Source organism: Hemiscyllium ocellatum, chromosome 7 (genome assembly GCF_020745735.1).
Source record: "Hemiscyllium ocellatum isolate sHemOce1 chromosome 7, sHemOce1.pat.X.cur, whole genome shotgun sequence".
In the NCBI taxonomy this organism is placed as follows: domain Eukaryota; kingdom Metazoa; phylum Chordata; class Chondrichthyes; order Orectolobiformes; family Hemiscylliidae; genus Hemiscyllium; species Hemiscyllium ocellatum.
Genome location: NC_083407.1, coordinates 46,849,306 through 46,871,584, shown reverse-complemented (window position 1 = coordinate 46,871,584; position 22,279 = coordinate 46,849,306). Strand labels below are relative to the sequence as shown.

The 22,279-nt window shown below is 39.5% G+C and overlaps 1 protein-coding gene across 4 annotated transcripts in view; it reads right to left on the bottom strand.

Moving 5' to 3' along the window:
- Positions 1–22,279, bottom strand: part of slc12a8 (solute carrier family 12 member 8) — a 150,086-nt gene that overhangs the window by 95,405 nt on the left and 32,402 nt on the right. For all 4 annotated transcript variants that reach the window (XM_060827162.1, XM_060827164.1, XM_060827165.1 and 1 more), the window contains exons 5-6: positions 17,908–18,099; positions 14,782–15,013 (exon numbers count right to left, since the gene is read on the bottom strand). In XM_060827162.1, the coding sequence (XP_060683145.1) occupies positions 14,782–15,013; positions 17,908–18,099 (424 nt within the window). The remainder of the gene's footprint in view (positions 1–14,781; positions 15,014–17,907; positions 18,100–22,279) is intronic.

Here is a 22,279-nt window from a genome sequence, read left to right as displayed (position 1 = left end):
CAACATTTATAAAGCACAAGTCAGAATTGGGATGGAATACTTTCATTTGCTTGAATGATTGCAGCCCCATCGTTTTTATAACAGCAATCAAGGGGAAAGAAGCCCAGTAAATCAGTGATCCATTCACAACCCATTCTGCATTCCTGTTAACATACAAAACCCAAGATGGAATTTTCATCTGAGCTCTAGAAACCCTGTGTGGCTAACAAAATGCACACCTGATCAACGTGTGGCCGTACAAGGCACTTACAACACACACCTGGTCAATGTGTGTCTGTTCATTTGTCTTTTCACACAGGATTCAGGTTCAAAGGGCATTTTTCAAGTCACAACAGAGTACATGAGTTACATAGGTGCAGGGCTGCCTCAACACAGTCTTCCAACATAGCAGCCAAATGGCTAATACCAAACCTCTACCCTCATCCATCCCATATCATACCTTGCCAACTTACACATTTCTATGGCCCCTCACATGCTGCAATGCCACCTACTGAGCTGAATGTACTAAAATTCACCCAAGCATTCATAATAAAACAACTGTCATAACCAAAGACATAGTTCCACTACAGACCAGATACTTCACTTTGAAATGGGAAAATGGGTATCTATCAATCAATGAAGGGGGAAAAGATGCAGACCATTTATTCTTTCCAACTTTGGTCTCGTGTCATTCCAATCTTCTTGTCTCAACCAGCTGGGTATAACCTATTTTTGTCAGGTTGACAGTTAAAGTCAAATGGTTCACCTAGGAGGAGGGAGGCGGTTTAACAGACCAATGCAGCATATTCTATATTACATCACCTCCTGTATCCACCATCTGCTAACCAGTCACAGATTATACAATCCATGCTTCACATGGACCCACATATTTACCTTCTGTTGGCCAATTACATTATTTTAAATTACAGAAACATAGCACAACATGGAAGGAGACCATTTAGCCAAATGAGTGCTAACTCAAATCTCAAAACAATTTCAAATGTACAAAAATGCAAGGTTGTCCATTTTGACCAGAAGAATAAAAGGGCAAATTGTTATTTAAATGGGGAGCAGATTCAAAGTACATCAGTGCAAAGGATTTTGGGAACCTTTGTGAATGAATCGCAGAAAGTGGGTAGCATATAAAAAGAAATTATTATAATTTCTTAAGAAATTATTGTAAAGGACTGAATTGTAAAAGTATTGTTACAATTATATCAGGCAATGGTGAGACCACACCTGGAATACTGTGTCCAGATTTGGTCTCCTTACTTGAGGAAAGATGTGGTGGCACTGGAGGCAGTTCAGAGGAGGTTCACTAGGTTGATTCCAGGAATGAAAAGGTTGTCATACAAGTTGTGGTTGAATAGCTTGTACTTTCTGGAGTTCAGAAGAATGAAGTGGGGGGAAATAAGATTGGTTGATACTAAAAAGAATTGGTAAGGTAGATATTGAACAGATATTCCCCTTTGAGCAAGAGGGCATAGATATAGTGAGAGAGGAGGTAGGTTCAATACTGAGATGAGGAAAAACTGTTTCTTAGAGGCTTTTGAATCTGTGGAACTCACTGCATCAGAACGCAGTAGAGGCAAAATCAAACAACGAAATAGATATATTTCTGATAAAAAACAGGAAAAAGGGCTATGGGGAACAGGCAGGAAAGCAGAGTTGAGACCAGGTCAAGATCAGCCACAATAATGTTAAATGGCGGAGTGGGCTCGAAGGGCTGAACTGCCTATACTCCCACTCCTAATTCCTACTTTCCTATATTCCTAACCTAATTAGTCCCACGCCTCAGCTCTTTACACACATCCTCCTATTTTCAAATATTTATCCAATTCCATTTTGAAAGCTATTATTCAATTGTAATAAAAATCTTCATATTGTCCTTGGTTCTGCTCTCAGTTACCTGAAATTTATGTCCTATATTATTGAAGTTTCAACATTTACAATGGTTTCACTTTGTTTAAAGTATTGAAGTTGTTCAATAGCAAAGACAATACTATCAAATCTCCTCAGTTTTCTTTGTTTTAAGGAGAAAGTTAACTAGCTTTTCACTCCATTCATATACCTGAAATCTGTCATCCCTGGTAGTATTCCAGTAAATTTTGCAGGTCATTCAATTAATTTATGTTTTTTGAAGTGTTGTAAACTGTGAGAAATATTGTGATTCAATTCAAAAGAACAAAACAGGTAGGCTGAATACATAGGCATATGGCAGGTGGAATTAAATGCAACTAGGACAAAGTGAGGACTGCAGATGCTGGAGATCAGAGCTGAAAAATGTGTTGCTGGAATTAAATGCAGTCAAGTATGAAGGTAGAACATTTTGTAGGAAGAACAAGGAGCAGGTAAGATTGAGGACGTAATTCCTGATTGAGTGCCAGAACAAAGAGAATTTTGGCTGTCGATACACAGACCATTGAAGGGAGAATGGCAGATGGAGAATGCCATTATAAAAGGCATTTGGGATCCTTAGTTTCTTCGCAGTATGGAGTACAAAAGCAAGGAACTTGTGATGAACCTTTACAACTGAATGGTTCATGTTAATTCTGATTCTGGACATCATATTTTAAGAGGGAGGTAACATTTTAAAAATATTTACACAAAAAGTTCCAAAGATGAGAAACTTCAGTTAGGTCATTAAATGAGAGAAGTCGGAGGTGGTCTCCTTCGAGACTGTGTGGAATGGAGATTGAATAGAGATGCTCAAAATCATAAGAGACTAGACAAGGAAGGTGCAGAAAAACTATTCGCATTGGCAAAGGATGGACAACAAGAGGACACCAATGTAATGATGAATCAAAAAAGGATCAATGACAACATAAAGTAAAATATTTCTCTGAAGTGATATTAGGATGTGGATTGCACTACATGAACCTCTGAAGGAGCAGATTGAAGATGTGGCTTTCAAAAGAAAGTCGATATGCACTTGAAGGAAAGAAATTTGCTTGGCTATTAGGAATGGAACTCGAGGAAAGTGGTATGGTCACATTGGGTCAAATGACAAATTCCACGCTCCAACCATTCCGAAATGCCACGTACCCAACAGTTTACAGCATCCTACTTGTGACTGCAGGAGGATGCAAAGTGGACAGTCGTACAATTGAAAGTGAAACCAAGTTTAATAGAGGAAAGATCAGTACTTGTAACAAATAGCAAGGTGGCAGCTCACCATCATCTCAAGGGCAAATAAGGATGGGCAATAAATGCTGACCCAGCCAGCAGCACCCACTCATGAGTGAAGAAAAAAAACTTACTTTTCCATCAATGATACATGCATATATTAAAATATAGCTTCCTACATCAATAGTAAATAAGAAAAGTTTATGAATAAATGGAAAGAATGAATTTAGCACATTTCCCATGTGAAAGGGATAGTAAAAATTGGTTCTTCAATTGGGGGGAGGGGGAGAACCAAAGCAATAGTGAGAAAAGGCTGAAGCTGGTACAGTAGAGAATTGGAGCAAGCAAAACAGTCAAGGCAAACAAGAGCTTGGAAGAGAATAAGGTAAGACCGACAAATTAAATTGCATTAATTCAATGCAAGAGACCTGACAGGTAAGGCAGATGAATTAATGGCATGTTTGGGAACATGGGACTGGGATATCATAGCTATTACAGAGACATGGATCAGGGATGCACAGGACTGGCAGTTTAATGTTCCAGGGTACAGATGCTTCAAATGAATAGAAAAGGAGGCAAGAGAGGAAGGGGAGTGGTGTTTTTGGTTAAGGAGAACATTACAGCTGTATTTAGGCAGGATATTCCTGGGAGATTGTCCAATAAAGTCATATGGGTGGAACTTAAAAATAAGAAAGGGATGATCACCTTGTTGTGATTGTATTATAGGCCCCCAAATAGTCAGCAGGAAATTGCAAAACAAATATGTAAGGAGATCTCAGATATTTCTAATAAGGGTTGTAATGGAAGAGGATTTTAACTTTATAAACATAGACTAAGACAGTCATGATTAAAAGGGCTTGGATGGGGAGAAATTTGTTAAGTGTGTACAATAAAACTTTCTTATTCAATATGTGCCTACTAGAGAAGATGCAATACTTGACCATCTGTTGGGAAGTAAGGCAGGGCAAACAACTAAAGTGTCAGTAACAGAGCACTTTGAGGCAAGTGATCATAATTCTATTAGTTTTAAAATATCTATGGAAAAGGATAGAAATGATCGAAAAGTTAAAATTCTAAATTGGAGTAAAGGCAATTCTGATTGTATTAGATAGGAACTTTCAAAAATTGATTGGGAGAGGTTATTCAAATGTAAAAGGCCAGTTGGGAAGTGTGAGGCCTTTAAGACTGAGGTAATGAGAGTTCAGAGACAGAATGTTCCTGTTAGTGTGAAACACAAAATTGGTAGTGAATGCTGGATGACTAGAGAAATTGAGGCTCTGGTCAAGAAAAGGGAGGCATATATCAGGTATAGACAGGTGGGAGTGAGTGAATCCGTAGAAGAGTTGAGGGTAGTAAGAGTATACTTAAGAGGGAAATCAGGAAGGCTAAAAGGAGGCATGAGATAGCTTTAGCAAATAGAGTTAAGGAGATTCCAAAGAGGTTCTATGCATAGATTAAGGGCAAAAAAGTAAATGGGAAAAGAATAGAGCCCCTTAAAGATCAATAAGGACATATATCTGCAGAACCAAAGAAATAGATGAGATACTAAATAAATATTAGACTTAAGAACTAGGAACTGGGAAATAAATAGTGATGTCCTGAAAAGAGTTCATATTAGAGAAGGGGTGGCACTGGTCGCTTAAAGAACATAAAGGTAGTTAAATCCACTGGACCTGTTTCCCAAATTTTGTGGAAACATAGGGAAAAGATTGCTGGGCCCCTCGAAGAGATTTTGTTTCATCGATAGTCACAGGTGAGGTGCCCAGAGAATTTAAGTTGCCTAACGTACTGCCATTATTTAGGAAAGACTAGAAGGAAAAGTCAGGGAACTCTATACCAGTAAGCCTTATGTCATAGTGAGCAAGTTGTGGGAGGGGACTCTGAGGGATAGGATTTATATGTATTTGGAAATACAGGACTGATTAGTGATAGTCAGTATGGCTTTTTGTATGAAAAATCACATCTCACTAACTTGACTGAGATTTTAGAAGAAGTGACAAAGAAGATTAATAAAGTCAGAGCAGGAGACATTGTCTATATGGACTTCAGCAAAGCATTCAACAAGATCCTTTATGCTAGACTAGTTAGCAAGGTTAGATCACATGGGAACTGGGGCGCTAGCCTTTTAGATACAAAATTGGTTTGAAGGTAGGAGACAGAGGGTGGTGGTGCAGGGTTGCCTTTTGGACTGGAGGCCTGTGACCAGTGCTGTGCTACAAGGATCAGTACTGGGTCCATTGCTTTTTGCCATTTATATAAATGATTTCAATGTTAGTATAGGAAGTATGGTTAGTAAGTTTGCAGATACAACAAAGTAGGTGGTGTTGTGAACAGTTAAAAAGACCTCAGAGCACAAAGGGATCTTGATCAGATGGCCAACAATTGGTAGATGGAACTTAATTTAGATAAATGTGAGGTGGTGCATTTGGTAAGACAAACCAGGTCAGATAATGGTAGGACCCCAGGGAGTGTTGCTGACCAAAGAGACCTGGGGTGCAGGTGCATAGTTCCTTGAAAGTGGAGTCACAGGTAGACAGGTGGTGAAGGCAGTGTTTGACATGCTTGCCTTCATTGGTCAGAACATTGAGTATAGGGTTTAGGATGTCATGTTGTGGACATACAGGACACTGGGGAGGCCACGTTTGGAATACTATGTACAATTTTGATTACCCTTCTACAGGAAAAATGTTGTTAAACTTGAGAGGGTTCAAAAAAGATTTACAAGGATGTTGCTGGAACTGGAGGGTTTGAGCTATAGAGAGATGCTGAATAGGAGCAGGCTTTCCCCCTGGAGCACTGGAGACTGAGAGGTGACCTTATAGAGGTTTATAAAATCATGAGGGGTATGGATAGGATAAATAGCCAAGGTCTTTTTCCCAGGGTAGGGGAGTTCAAAACTAGAGGTTGTAGGTTTATAGTGAGAGAAAAAAAAATTAGAAAGGACTGGAGGGCTAATGTTTTCACGCAGAGGGTGGTAGGCTTATGGAATGAGCTGCCAGGGGAAATGGCCGAGGCAGGTATAATTACAACATTTAAAAGGCATCTGGGTTGGTATATGAATAGGAAGGGTTTAAGAGGGATTTGGGCTAAATGCTGGCAAATAGATTGATATGTCTGTTTGGCCTAGATGAGTTCGAACAGATTGTATAACTCTGACTCTCTAACTGAAATTGCATTCAAAACTATTTTGTCGGTTTAATTGAATAACCACTTACTTTTACTGTGTAATTATTAACTTCATGTTTATCTTGGTACACGGAATAAAACATATCAGAAACATCAGTTTCGCTATGTACTTTAAACAAGGAAACCACCTCAGAAAGAACAGGGCAGGATAGGCACTCTCAGGGTCAGCAACTCATCATCGTCTGACAGCCATATCCTTCCTAACTATGTACTAACTGAAGCAGTTGCTTCTCCTTCAGTGAAAAGCAAACTAAAAAGTAAGCAGAGGAAAATAATATTAGAGTTTGAAAACAAAAGAAGTTTGAGGGACAAAGGCAAATTGAAAATCTCCTGCAGAAGAGCATTTCTTTCACAGCAAAGAATCACAAAATCAGCAACAACGGTCTCTTGATCAGCACTTCCTGTAAGCTGAGTTCACCAATAAAATTATACAAACATAGGAAATCAAGTTAAAGTAAAACTTCCAGTTTTTGAAAGTGGCATTTTGAGGGCTGGAATAATTTATTCAGCATAAAATAAAATGTGTTTTATAAAAAGCAAGTGATACATTTTCCTAGTGCTTGGTTGCAGTAGATAAGGTTGATCTTAATTTGGTTTATGTTTCTGCAGACATAGCAAAGCTCAAAAAATGTAGTCATGAAAGGGATGATCTGAACGACAGAGACCTCAGCTGGATTCTAAATGTATTGCCAGACCAGGCATGGTCTGATTGTGTAAAATTCGGATTCTATTGATTGGTCAAATACTGCACCACAATTGTCACTGCCCAACTATACAACTTATGTTCTAGCTTTTGTCACAGCCATTCCTGTAGGGATTCTATATGATTCCCACACCAAGGGCACAAATTATTTTGTTGTTTCCAAGCATCTACTGAAGCACCAATAGATATTTGAAATAAAGGCCTGGATTTTCTTGATCTTTGCAAAAGTAGTGAATGAGCCCAAAAATTGGAAGTCCCACCCCCTACCATTTTCACAGAATAAGGTGTAAGAATGGGGTCTGGTCACTGTTTTCTTTGCACATGCAATTTGCAGGAGCAGCTGCCCATAGGAATTAACATCAGCCTCCATTCTGGTAAGATTTCAATGATCTGGGTGACTGAATGTCAAGTGCACAGATTTGACCTGGTAGGAGTGTGTCTGAACGTTATGGGTTCATTTGGCTAGCTTGGGTACCTATTGGACACGTACGATACCCCTTTATAATTGGTAAAATGTGGCATAAAAAGTGAATAAACTCATTACCTGGTAAGCTCATTGGAGCTGTCAAAGATCTGTCAAAAAAGTGTCAAATGTGTCAAGACATTTAAAAATTCAGCCTTTTAAAACTTTTTTAAAAACATCTGGAGTGTTTAAAAAAATCTACAATAGACACATTACCTTAATCTCATTAGACAAAGCTCGTGAGGTCTACCCCTGGTAATATTGGGTGAGTTGGCATGGTAAGTCAAGGAGCAATCAGTGGTAGGTGTGGATGTGAGCTAACACTTAGCATGGGGTACAGATATAGTTTGGCATGGATGCTACAAGGATTACAGTGGGTATAGGATCATGAGGTGGGGAGGGGATTGTGGGCTGGTAGGATGTCTTATGCTTTCTCTTTAAATTTTGGGCATGTCACAGTGTTGTACGGCCTGACTCCTGGGGAGCTGCGATACCTTCAAATGAAAATTCTGCTTTCCACTTTTCTTGTCAGCGGGACTTGCAGAGCCAGGAAATGACCTTTCTTTTCCCAACCCAGGCTCAAAAATACAGTCTGCTATCTGAGAGCATCACACTGCAGTGATGCAACAGTACTCAACTAAGATTGTTTTAAGCAAGGGAAGGAAGAATAGGAGTGAGGGTAGGAAAGAACTTGTGAGTGTGGATACAGGAGAGATTAACTGACAAAAGTGATAATTGTACAAGTCAAAAGATAATAATAACGAGATAAATAAAGAGACAAACATTGATCTAGAATATGTATAAATGGCAACTACAGGATAATTTGCAAATGTTACTATGCCAATAAAAAAATGGCAGCAATGGTTTTGGTCTGACACATGGATTTCAATGTTGAGTTCAGAAAGCTGGAACGTGCATAACCAAAAGATGAGGTGCTGCATCTGAAACGTATGTTGAACTTTATTGAAGCACTCTCTGAGACTCATGGCAGAGAGGTGAATAGAAACAGGGCAGAGAATTAAAATGGCAGTTGACGGAGAGCTAAAGGCACACTTGCAGACTGAATTCAGGGCCCCACAATGTGTTTAGTCTCTCCAAGATAAAGGAAGCCCCACCATAAACACTGAATACAATATATTAATTCAAACAGAGTAGAAATAAACCACTGTTTCACCCAGGAGGCATGCTTAGAACCCTACACAGCAAGGAAGAAGATGCTAAAAGGACAAGTATTTTATCTTCTGTGCTTGCACGGAAATATAGCACAGAGAGGGAAGGTGGTGCTCTGATCAATTAAAGGGCAGATGAGGTTGGAATGAAACACAAGCAGAAAGGTGATGGGATGAGTTGATGTGCTTGGTGGTAGTATCTCTCTCTTCATTGCCACAGAAGGCTGTGGGGGGCCAGGTCATTGAGTGTATTTAAGACAGAGATAGGTAGGTACTTGATTGTCAAAGGGATCAAGGGTTTTGAGAAGAAAGCGAGAGAATAGGGTTGAGAAACTTATCAGCCATGATTGAATGGTGGAGCAGACTCAATGGGTTGAGTGGCCTAACTTCTGCTACTATGTCTTATTGTCTTCTCTTAGGATGTCCCTTGTGCTTTCACATTAACACAAAGTTCTTAAGTAACTGAACAGCCCAATGAATGACTTACAGTCTGTGTCACAGATGGGAAGATGGGATACCATGTGCTTTTATTTCTGACAATACTTGACTTTAACTTGCTCACAATGAGATTTGTGGTGTACAAAACCTTTCCAGATGCTTCCATCCACTTCAAGGAGGCTTTCAGAGCCCTTGAAGTATTTTCTCTGCCCATCTGGGGTTTGCTCATCTTATCACAAAGAACCGCAGTAAGCATTCCGTCTTGACAAAACAGGACACAAATTATTCCATAGAAATGTTAGGTGACCAAGGGTCTAATTTGAGGGAGGAATTGAAGAAAATCAATGCTAGCCAAAAAGAGTGAGAAATTAATGGGATTAAAGGCTGACAAGTCTGCTGATGACTCAAAACTAGGTGGGATTGAGAGTTGTGAGGAGGATGCAAAGATGTTTAAATCATCTTGAAACATGTTGAGTGAGTGGGAAAATATATGGATTACTTAGAGTTTAGGAGAATGGAAGGTGAGCTGATTGAGATGTCTAACATTGTAACAGGGCTAGATTGACTAGATGCAGGGAGGATGTGTCCCCTAGTTGAGAAGTCTAGAAATAGGGGACACATTCTCAGGATACAGGGTAGGCAATTTAGGACAGTGAATTCTTCACTCACTGGGTGGTCAAGCTGTGGAATTTGCTACCACAGAAGGCTGTGGAGGCCAGATCACTAAGTATTTTCAAGGAAAAGATTGATCTTTATGTAGATGTTACAGATATCAAGGGGTGTCAGGAGAAAGCAGGAGTATGGCATTAAAACACAGTATCATATTGAATGGGGCAGCAGACTCAAAAGGGCCAAGTGGCCTACTCCTGCTCCTGGGTTCCATGTTGCCTATTTTTGAAGCGTTAAATAGACAATTATTTCAGGAGTCTGTGTTGGACAAGCAGATAATGTGGCTAGGTCAGAGATGCTGATTGAATGTGGTCAATGCTTCATTGTTGGGATGTGGCGTGCACTTCCTGCTAATGGAATTGCAGTATCTTGCAGAAGCAACAATTGGTATTTCTCTGGAGTTATGTGGTGTGTCTTCTGCATAGATTGCATTTCAGTCATATAGGAGGCCAAGTATCACTACTGCTCTGTGGACCATGAGAAAGTTACCAGGTTTGAGATCTTGTTCTCAAAAGACATTTTGCCCCAGGCAACCACCTAGTCATTAATACTTTCCAGCCTCATCATAAATTTAATTAACAGGTGGAAGCCGGGGAAGAGATGTAGGATGCAATGTAGTAGTGTAATAGTGGCAGGCTGGTAGAGAGCCTTTGTCTTGCAATGTCTAAAGTAAAACCCATGCTCCTGCATGCCTCAGTGATAACATTGATAATGATTTGGTCTCCAAGTGCAGACATAAGCATTGCCTGTGTACTGTACTCAATGACAGAAGGGGAGCCAATCTTGGACCTGGCCTGCAGACACTCAAGGTTGACTAAGTTCCTCTTTGCTCTGTAGATGAGCTCCACTCCAGTGGGAACTGGCTGGGGGTGAAGTCAAGCATTGCAGCAAACTCAATCAAGATCATGTTAGTGCTGGCAGCAATGGAGGTGACTGTTGAATGTGTACTCCTTGGGATTGGAAGGTGAGGTCAAGGGGAACCCCATCATGGTTCGGGGAGGATCACCGGACACACATTAATTCTGATTTCTCCTCACAAATGCTGCCAGATGTGCTGAGCTGTACTGCAGCTTCCATTTTTTTTATGGTCCTGGGAGGATTCAGATGAGCTTTCCTTCCATGACGCCTTTCAATCATCCCAACAGCCCTCCATACCAAACAGCCTTCCTGTGCATGTCCTCTTATCTTTTTACCTTCTCCCATCCCAAATGACCCAAACAAATTTCAAGCTGAAATTGTTAATTATTTGTCTCAATTTAGTATACTGTATTCACTGCTTACAACAGGGTCTCTCTATACTTGGGTTAAGAGTGTGGTGCTGGAAAAGCACAGCTGATCAGGTAGCATCCAAGGAGCAGGAGAATTGAGGTTTCGGGCATAAGCCCTTTATATCAATAATGAGGCTTGTGGGCTGTATATATCACATCATCCTCCGCCACTTCTGCCAACTACAAAAAGACCCCACCACTGGAGATATATTTCACTTTCCACCTCTAGCAGTGCTCTGGAGAGACCATTCCCTTCGCAATTCCCTTGTCAGATCCACGACACCGACTCCCCACTCCTGGCACCTTCCCCTGCCACCACAGGAAGTGCAAAACCTGTGCCCACACCTTCCCACTCACCTCCGCCCAAGGCCCCAAAGGATCCTTCCACATCCAACAGAAATTTACCTGTACCTCCACAAATGTCATCTATTGTATCCGATGCACTCAATGTGGTCTCCTCTACATTGGGGAGACTGGATGCCAACTTGCAGATCGTTTCAGAGAACATCTCTGGGACACCCGCATCTGCCAACCCCACCGCCCCGTGGGTGAACACTTCAACTCCCCCAAGGATATGCAAGTACTGGGCCTTCTCCATCGCCAAACCCTTACCACCTGATGCCTGGAGGAAGAACACCTCATATTTTGCCTTGGGACCCTGCCAACCACATGGGATCAATGTGGATTTCACCAGTTTCTTCACTTCCCCTCCCCCTACATTATCCCAGTCCTAAGCCTCCTACTCAGCACTGCCCTCTTGATCTGTCAATCACCTTTCCCATCTATCTACTCCACTGTCCCCTCTGATCTAACACCTTCTCCCCCACCTTACTCCCCAACCCCACCCCCTCCCATTTATCTCTCAGCTCCCCAGCCCACAAGCCTCATTCCAGATGAAGGATTTATGCCCGGAACATTGATTCTCCTACTCCTTGGATGCTGCCTGACCTTTTGTACTTTTCCAGTATCACAATCTGATTTCCAGCATCTGCAGTCCTCTCTTTCTCCTATCTCCCTACACTGCGAAGAGCAAACACCAAATCAGTTAACTACTTTGCAGCACACTCCACTCACTCTGCAAATATGATCATGAGCTTCTAGCCACTTGTTATTTTAATTTGCCGCACTTTTGGCCCTTTTGCCTTTGACCTCTTACACTGCTTCAATGAAGCTCAATTAAGTTTGAGGAACAACTACTCACTGTTTAACTAAACCCAGTCATCCAAACTAATATTGAAGGTAATTTGAGATTATATCACTGTTAGTATTGATTCTGTCATGTCCATATACATGTATATTTCCTCTAGACATGTTTTGTGTCTTTACTCAATCCATTTCTCTCAGACTTTTCATCGTAGGATAGTCACTTTAGCAATTAATCTCTCCTGCCTTTGACACTTCCCTTTTTCATTCTTTCTTCTCTTCCCTTCTTTCTCTGCCTAACTGTATGCTTAAAATTTGTTGTAAGTTAACTTTTACAGTTCAAATAAAAGGTCATGAAAATTTAACTTTGCTCCACAAATGCTATCTGGCCTGTTAAGTATTTCTAATATGTTCTTCTATTAATTTAGATTTCCAGCGCTCTCCATATTTTGCTTTTCTACCAGTGCAAGTTTTGTTTTTTTTTAAATACGGATATTCGATCTTTTGGAATCTAAGACATGTACGTCAAAACTATTGAGCAAGGAACACTTGATTACGAGCACTGTCAGCCACACTACACAACAAGGCAAGATCCCCAAAACCATGACCCAATTCTACAGAACAGCAAGACCCCTCCATTGAATGCAAAGTACAAAAACTAGCCACCCTTCTTTTCCCAGAGCCTTGAAAATTACCAGTCTGGAGGGATTCCAAATGAGGCATCCTGCAATTTTCCATTTACTGTCCAAGCCAGAAATACCAAAGAAGTTGATAGGATGCAATTGGCATAAAGACCACGCCATAACATATGAATACAAGAAAAAGTGTTGGGAGAAATCAAACAGTCCATCTTCCCATTCCTTCCCATACAACCATGAATTTCCAGGGAGTGCCTCCCAAAGTGAGAAAAATACCTTAAACAAAAGGCAGTGGATACCACATCTTTAAATTTTTTTTAGGAAACATAGATAGATTCTTGATTACTAAGGAGATGAAAGATTATCAGGAATATTGAGTTATGGTTAAAATCAGATCTTTCTGAATGTCAGAGCATGTCTGAAGGGCCGAGTGCCTACTTTTGTTCTTGTTCACATGTTCAAGAATGTAGGAAAGGAGTCTTGGGAATTCCCCTCCAAAAGGTGAACTCAAAAGTTCCAAGAGAAAACAATGAATGTAATCAATTGGCTGCATATGGTGTAACAATATGAGGATGCAAAGGCTGCTATGCAAATATTATTGAGTTTCATTTACTTAATTCCAGGCACTGATTCCAATGTCTTAGGAATCTGATCTAGCCTAGCCACTGACCTGCAATTATACACACAACAATCCGAGAACAAGAATGTGAAAAAAGAAATATGCACACAAAGAGGAACTAAAGACCAGCTACCTGTTAAAAAAAACAGTACTGCCACATAATGAGAATACTTGAATTGGGTTGGGTTGACAAGGACCAGTTGGGAAGAAGATAGTCAGCCTTCATTTAATACATATAAATGGAATGGCTTCCAAAAACTCCACGAGGGGTATTCACCTCTGTGATTTCTGGAAAAAATGTCAGGAACTTTGGGCGATGAGATATATTGCATGGCTCACCATTCAAGCAGTCTTTCTGATCCCCATTCCCACTGGGACTGCTGCTTCCCCATATGATAAGTCTACTTTCCATTTCCTAAGAAATGGTGACTAGTTAGAGAAGCAACTGTCAATGTCCAAATGGAAGAAAGCTTCTTAGTGTGGTTACATCTCTCTCAAGACAGAAATATGTTACAAACAAAAACAGAAACTGCTGTAGAAATGCAGCAAGTTGGCAGCATCTGTGGAGAGAAAGTAGAGTCAATGTTTTGGATCCAGTGACCTATTTTCAGAAATACTTATTTGCTGAAAATCTCATACTCAACCAACATCTTCACTGGAAGGCATTATGCCAATTGTCAACTTCTAAGTCCCATGTTGGACATTAGCTGCTTACAGTGACAATTCTTGTCCCCTCAGTAACACCGGCAGGCTTGATCTTCACAGCAAGAGTCCTGCTGACAGGTCTAACTAAGCAAAATGAGACTGGGCTGAAGCAGATATGGAGAAAAGGAGTGGAACTACTGAGCTGACAAATTTTGTTTTCTGATGAAGTCTGTGTTTGCACAGGCCAACCAACAATGATTGACCATGGTACTGTCAGCAATTTAAACGATCAAGGCTAAACTCTTGTTAGCCTCTTAAACAAATATGAAAGAAAATAAATGCAACTGACAAACAAAAAGAGTGACAAAAGTAGGGGCCTTTAACTGTAGAAATAAAAGCTTCTTATTGAGTGACAGAGAAATTCCATGTCAATTTATTTTGTATAGACATGATATCCATGTCCCACAGGTATATACCTCATAATTTTCAGTCACATTGTTTATTTTGGATGGCATAACATGCTTGCTATTTTAATAGCATATATGAAACATCATGTAAGTAACAAAAGAAAAATTATATCCCCTTGCAGTACAATCAACCTTTGGAGAGAGCCATTGATTGGGACACAGGTCACACAGTGCAGGTCTATCTCTCTGAAAATGTTAGCACATACATAGTCAGGGTTTATCAAACTGTACACTGCTGCTGACAATGCTGAAAAATATATTTTCTGACCTGGGTCCAGGTGTGTGAAAGTACCAATAACAAAATCCATCGTAGAGATAGCCAGCAAAGCTAAAAGCAACAGTTGAAACCGAATGATCCATTTGACTCCTGCTAGATTAATTCCCAGTAATCCCAGCAGCACAGCAATAGAAATTCCCCGAACAGCCCAGATGTCACTGAGGTCCAACAAGTCAGCAATGGATTCTGCAAAGCCAGTGATATACATAGCACCTGCAACACACTGAAAGAGATCATTATTTTATTGCTATCATCAAAAGCACATTTTATTAACATTGTATGCAGGCTTTGTGATGTCAATAATATGTTAACGAGAATCATATGCAATTCATCCTTAATTAAGCAGTACATCCTATTACTTTAAATGGCAATATATGAACATGAGTCGACGTTGTTATTAATGTGTGAACTAGAATGTCGAAAGTCAGGTCTGGTTGGGCGTTACCTGATGCAGTGAGTTCAATTTTAGGTTACTAAAGAAAGTAAGTCAAGGCCTTGGAACAAGTGCACAAAAGACTTAAACAGCATAAATTATTAGGAACTTTTAACTTGTGGAGAGGCTGGGGTTATCCTTCTTAACATAGAGAAAATTTGATAGCTGCTCAAAAGCATGAATACTTTTCATAACACTATATAAGGAGAAACTGTGTCAGATGTGTCCATATCCAGAGGTTAGAGCTTTGAATTGATTAGGAAAACAAAAGAGATAGCATAAGGAAATATCATTTTGCACAAGAGTTCATATGCATCATCTGAATATGCAGTGGAAGATGTTTTGATAACAACACAAAAGAAATGGATAAATACTTGAAGGAAAATACTTATTGAGCATCGGGGAAGAGCAGGGGACTAGGATTAGGATTGAATAATGCTATAAGGGAACTGAGTCCAAAGGTGTGGCGCTGGAAAAGTGCAGCAGGTCAGGCAGCATACGAGGAGCAGGAGAATTGATATTTCATGCATAAGCCCTTCATCAGGAAGGACTAGATATGAGGACTAAGATAAGAAGTATATATCCTTGAAAAGTGTGAAGTTATCCACCTTGAAAGAAGGAACTAAAAATGCAGTATATCGTTAAATGGATAGAAATTGGGAAGTATTAGTGTCTAAAAGATCCTGACAGCCATCATTCACATGTCACTGAAACTTAATAAGGAAGCAAGAAATTTGGCGTGTTTATCACAGGATGAGTTTATTATAGAAGAAAAGAAGGCTTGTTTCAGGAGTACAGAGACTACATCTGGAATACAGTGCATAATTTTGCCTTAAGGAAGAATTTATTTTCAGTAAAGGGAGTGCAGCAGAGATTCACTGGACTGATTTCTGGGTTGGTAGAAATATTTGATGAGGAGAGAATGAGAAAACAGGACCTGTATTTGTTGGTGTTTAGAGAGATGAGAGCTAATGGGTCTGAAACTTACAAAACTGAGCAAGGGTGATGGGTGAGGGGGAGGCAGTGGCAAGTGGCTAGAACCAAAGAACACAGTCTCAGAATGATGACAAAATAGTTACAATTGAGATGAAGAGGCAGCACAGTCATCTATTATGTTCAAGTTGGGGATTAAAATATTTCTAGATACTAATACTATCACAAGATATGGGGACAACATGGGAATAGAATAGAATATAGAATACAGACATTTGTTGTCACTTGCATTTTTTACAGAAAAAAGTATATTGAATAGTATTTAAATCATCATGTACCAACACCGATATCAATAGGAAAAATCAGAGATAAGAAAAAAAAATTTAAATTAAGAGAAAGTCCACCTTAGTTAATTCCCTGTTTCTGAGTTTGGGAAAAGACAGTATTGTTGCAAGAGTGCACACTGGATTGCTGGAATACCGGGCCGGAAGACTGCACAGAAGCCACCATGGACCAATCTAAATGCTAATCCCGGGAGGGAAGACATCACAAAAATTACCCAAAGGATACCCAGGCTGCCCGATGCCAGGCCGAAACCACCTCAACGCTAAAGCTGCAGATGGCATTGAGGTTGAAGATCAACATATCTAGAATGGTGATGCACACCCTAGAGGCTGAATGGTTTACTCCTGCTTCCATGTTCCATGGGGAATTGTGAAATTGCGCTTGCTGGGAGCTGAAAGCTAATAGTGTGTTTCCATGATGTAACCTTTCTTTAATTCTATGGATGGTACCAATGGATAATGTACTTACTTTTACTGTTTGTGTATGTATTTAGCACTGCAGCCTAGCTCTAAGTTCTCAGCTCTGGACATAAATCTCAGCTAGGTGTATACTATATGTTTCTTGCTAACATTGAATTGTTTACTTAATTTACTTAATAAAGAACGAAGATAAAAATATTGAACATGTTTGTTCCTTTGATCTGTATAACATGGATATTGACAAAAATATGGGTACTATACTAAGGTATTTTTATTTTAAACAATAGTAAGCTCGGGCAAATACTAAGATCAAACTTTGTTAGGAAAGTAGCATCACGAGTACTGACTAAAGCAGTTTTTCTGCAAATAAACTTGTGGTTTAACAGTTGTTGAAGTTTCCCAGGTCTGATTTGAAACCCTATATTGGGAGAAAATTTCTGTGTGAATAATCCTCTTGCATAAAGGACTCACCAGTAGTCGATTTTATGTAGTATTACTGGGAATTCAATAGCAAACCTATGTAAATGACTAGATATCATCTACATTTGCACACTAATGAGATTGGGCCATCAGAGAGAGATAGAGAGGCAGTTTAACTAAAAGACTGACCGCAGTAGTCTTTGTTTCAGATACTCAATTTTCATGTTGTGGCAAATTATATTTTTACACATGCTATCCTGCTCTTTTTTATTTCATTTTCTTAAATTTGGACTTCACTTTGATTCCTCCATTCCAACAATTTTCTACAAACCCATAAGTGATCCAGAATGCTTCAGGTATTATCCCTAAATTCCAGACTAATCACTGCCATCATTTGGGAATATTGGGAGCTGCTGAGAAGGGAAAGGTAGCAATCATCATTCCTGTAGAATTCAGTGGTCAAATGCAATGTCCATATTTTGTGCAGAAATGCTGCAAAATCTCAGAATTGAGATAAACAGAATTCTAAAGGATTGCTAAGAATCACAACCACGAAGTCTGAATTACCTGTCCAAATACATAGAGAAATCCAAAGGTGCCTCCAACTTGACCTCCCAGAACTGTAGAAAGCATGGCATACACTCCACCATTTCCGAGACTGCACCTCTTCCATACGCCAATCCCAGATAGCACTGTCACCAGAGCAACCAAGACAACCAGGGTCACCATAAACATTCCCAGTAGGACGCCAGTATTTCCCTAAAGTTTAAAAAACTATTGTAGTCAGTCATTTGACACTAATCAGAGCTTTCATGATAAATTGAAGCATTCCTCAGCAACAGGTACATTTTGGCACAGAAATTACAATCGTGGTGGGAGATTCATTTTCCAGTTATGATGAGACAAAAGAATACACATTGACATTTAGACAATTTTGACTCTGGAAATTCTTGTTCATAATCTCCTGTTTCGAAACAGAGCAGACTTGGGTAGGAATCCTTGCAAGAGGGGAGATCAATGTTAAAACTATGCCTTCTTTTATAGCACCCAGTATGCTGCATTCCATGTTTAAATGTCTAGCACCAGAACTAGCATTTTTGGAAACTACTTTGAAAGGATAAGTACTTAAGGTAAGTCTGGAGGTAGGTCAACAGGTGGGCGAGAGGTAGATTGTAAGGTAAATGGATGAGTGTTCAGGGTAAGTAGAATGGTTGTGTCAGTTGGGGGTAAAGGTTATGTGGGGGGTGTGGGGGCTGTAAAATTAGGAAGGAGTTGGAGTGCTAAGAAAAGGGGTGGGGGAAATTTGGATTTGGGTTATGGATATACGGTGCCAGAGTGGTATTAGATCCAGCAAGGGGAATTCGGTGGTGATGGGCTTGGGGGGTTTTGGCTAGGAGGCAGTGTGGTTTGGTGAGATGGAGGGTCAGTGATGAGTTTGTGGTTAAGTTTAGTAGTTACTCAAGTGTTTAAGTTGATTTTTCATCCTTAGCTTTCCTGGATAACAATTTAAACTGAATCAGAATTTTTATAATCCCCCAACTTCAAAGGAAATTTTTCAGAAGATTCTAGACATGGGGTAATTGTCAATGGAATTTAATTTTTTTTAAACAATTCCCTCAGTGAACTGAATCAGAATATCTGCATGATCTCACACTCAACTCCAGTCTGTAGTATTCTACATGCTATTGTACACTATTCTAATTCTGTACCATTAACTTGATTAAAATCACATGAACTCTCCAACGAAACTTATGTAAATTTAGTTCCTTTAGTCATGGTAGTGCCTCGCTTTAGATGTAGATTCATTGACCTGCAGGCAAATAATTCTCCTTAAACACAACAAGGAAAATATAATCCATTAGTCAGCTTTTATTGATACCGAAAGGTAGTTAGCAAGTACGAAAGTGAAAGTGACTTACTTATACAGATTAGCCATCTAATTGAATGACGGTACAGGACTGAGGGGTTGAATGGCCCATTTCCTGTGTTTCTAATGTACATAGGCTTATGAGCACTATAGCCAGAAATAAAAGGTATTTATTCCTATTTTGACAAATGTAGAAAATGTCCATGATAATAATTGTAGGGAGAATAATATTTATAGTCCATTGTAACTTGATTCCTTACATTTTGACAAGAGGTCAAGTGATGTTAAATATTGGCTGAGAAGAAACATGTCACCAAACAGCAGCCTTCTTTTTAAAAAAAATTGCCATTCGTAACATTTTCCTATAGTGTTGCAGTCTAAATGGAATGTGAACAATAGCACTTGATTGGAAAGACAATCAGTTAAGTGCACTGTATCGAAAACATGTTGAAAAACTGGTTATTTCTAGTAAAAAGAAACGGAGATGTTTCGTTTCAACCAAAATCAGACCAGTTTTTGTTAAGTTTTCACAAAATGCTGTACAAAACATTGTGGATCAAGTAAAATCTATAACGTTAGAAACAGAATTAAGTATGAACACCAAAAATACCAAAATAATTGTTGCTAGGAGGAGTACATTGGAAGAAACTAGAATGAAAACGGAAGTGGGTGGTATCACACTGAAGCAATTAAAGTTTGTCTACTCTCAAGACAAATTATAACAGAAGATGGCACGTAATACAGAAGTTAAAAAGAGGTCAGAGATAGCCAGAAGTAAATTTGTGAAAATGAAGTACATACGAACAACAAAAGAGCCCAAGCTTGTAACAATGAAAAAGAAAACACATGCTACATGTTTTCCAATCCCCAGTTGCCTCAGAAACCTCAATAATAAGTAAAAATCAAAGGAAGAAAAATAGGGCCCTTTGAAATAAGCATGCTAAAGTTGCATTTAGACCATTAAAAATGTTCAAAATTGACAGAGCAAAAAAAATTAAAAAGGTGACAAAGGTGAAAACAGTCAATATTTCAAGCGTTCGATCAGCTTCTGGGGTCTCTTGTGGATAGCAGCAAAGACAAGGGTCAATCTGGACACACTTGGATGATAGGTGTCAAAGTGAGAATGTGTGAGAATGGTGCAAGACATGCAAGATGATTGCAAATCTGATACAAATAGCTGAAAGCAGCAACAACAGCAAACTGTACTTGGAACACCTCCAGCAGTTCTGGTCGCTATTTTATAGAATGATATTGAGGCATGAGAGAGGATGCACCAAAAAAAGATTTACAAGGATGATATCGGAACAGTGAGTCAACATATACTAGAAAACAAACAGACTAAATATCTTGTGTAAAAGAAAAGGCTGAATGATAACTTAGTTCAGATCTTTCAAATTATGAAAGGTTATGATAGAATGTTTCCATTGGTGGGCAAGAGTAAAACGAGAGGATATCAATATGAGACAGTGTTACAACCAAGATAGGAAAGGGACAACAATAAAGATTTTAGGGGAAGGGAGCCTTCATCTCAGCAGCGTACTTTACTTTTCAAAAGAAAAAAAAGAGAAGGGTAAGTTTGTTTCCCTTCTGTCCTGTGCCAGTCTTCCTGTTAGTTTAAAATCTAACTCAAGGGTTAGGTCACATGACTTTTGTCTTAGCGTTTCATAGACTCTGCATCTCCCAAAAACCAGTTACAACTGTAACATTTTAGCAACTGACAGTCACAGAGATGTACAGCATGGAAATGGACCCTTCGGTCCAACCTGTCCAACCTACCAGCACCCAGCCCATATCCCTCCAATCCTTTCCTATTCATATACCCATCCAAATGCCTCTTAAATGTTGTAATCGTACCAGCCTCCACCACTTCCTCTGGCAGCTCATTCCGTACCCATTTTGCTGTGAAAAGTTTGATCAAAATTCCACTACATCTCTATCTGATATCATAAATTAACGTGTTAGATGCTTATAGCCACCAATCATCAATGGGGAATTCAGAAGAAACATCTTTAATCCAAGGGTGGAGAGACTGTGAAATACTCTAGCACAGCGGATTGCAGAAACTAGGAGCACGAGTAGGCCATTCAGCCCAATGAATCTGTTGCGCCGTTCAAAAGATCATGGCTAATCCTCTTTCTCCCGATACTGCTCAATGCCTTTAAAATCAATACATTTATCTATTTTTTTCTTGACTATATTCTCACAGCCCCTTCAGCATTCTGTGATAGAGAATGCCACAGGTTTACTGCCACCTAACTGAAGAAAGTTTCCTTATCTCAGACCTTATATTCTAAGGCTGTGTCCCCTGGTTCTAACCTCTCTTAACCAGGGAAAAACATGCTCCCTTCAATGTAATATCCATTTAATATTTTATAAATTCCTACTTTGGAAACTGAATCAGTCTGACTCAAGATTGGGATACAGACAGATTTTAACCTCACACCTTAATGCACTGTCTGACTGGAGATGTCACTTTTTCATTATAAAACCTCAAGTTATCTCAAGAATGTGACTTAAAAGAAGTTCTGGAATTTACATATTCATGAACCAAAACCCGCAAACTACTCTAAAAGATGAAAAACTTAATAGCAATCTAGGTTTGTTCAATATATCATTTCAGTTGCATGACACTAATCTTTGCTATATATTCTGTGTTTTATGATCTCTTCCAAAGCTACCTGATGAAAGAGTAGTGCTCCAAAAGCTAATGCTTCCAAATAAACTAGTTGGACTATAACCTGGTGTTGTGAGATTTTTAAATTTGTCCCCCTTCAATTTGGTCAGTCCAGTTCTGTTAAAATTTGATACGTTCCAACCAATTGCATTCCCCCTTCATCCTTCTGAACCAGTGAATTCAGGCCCAGCCAAACCAATCTGGTCAGATGGGACAGTTCTGCTATCCCCAAAATCAGCCGAATGAACCTTTGCCGTACTCCCTCCATGGCAAATACATCATCTCTTCGGAAGGGAGGCCAAAACTGCTCACAATATTCCGACTATGGTCTCACCAAGGCCCTGTCGTTAAGGCAAATAGAGCTGATGCATTTACAGGAATGGAGGGCCATGCAAGTA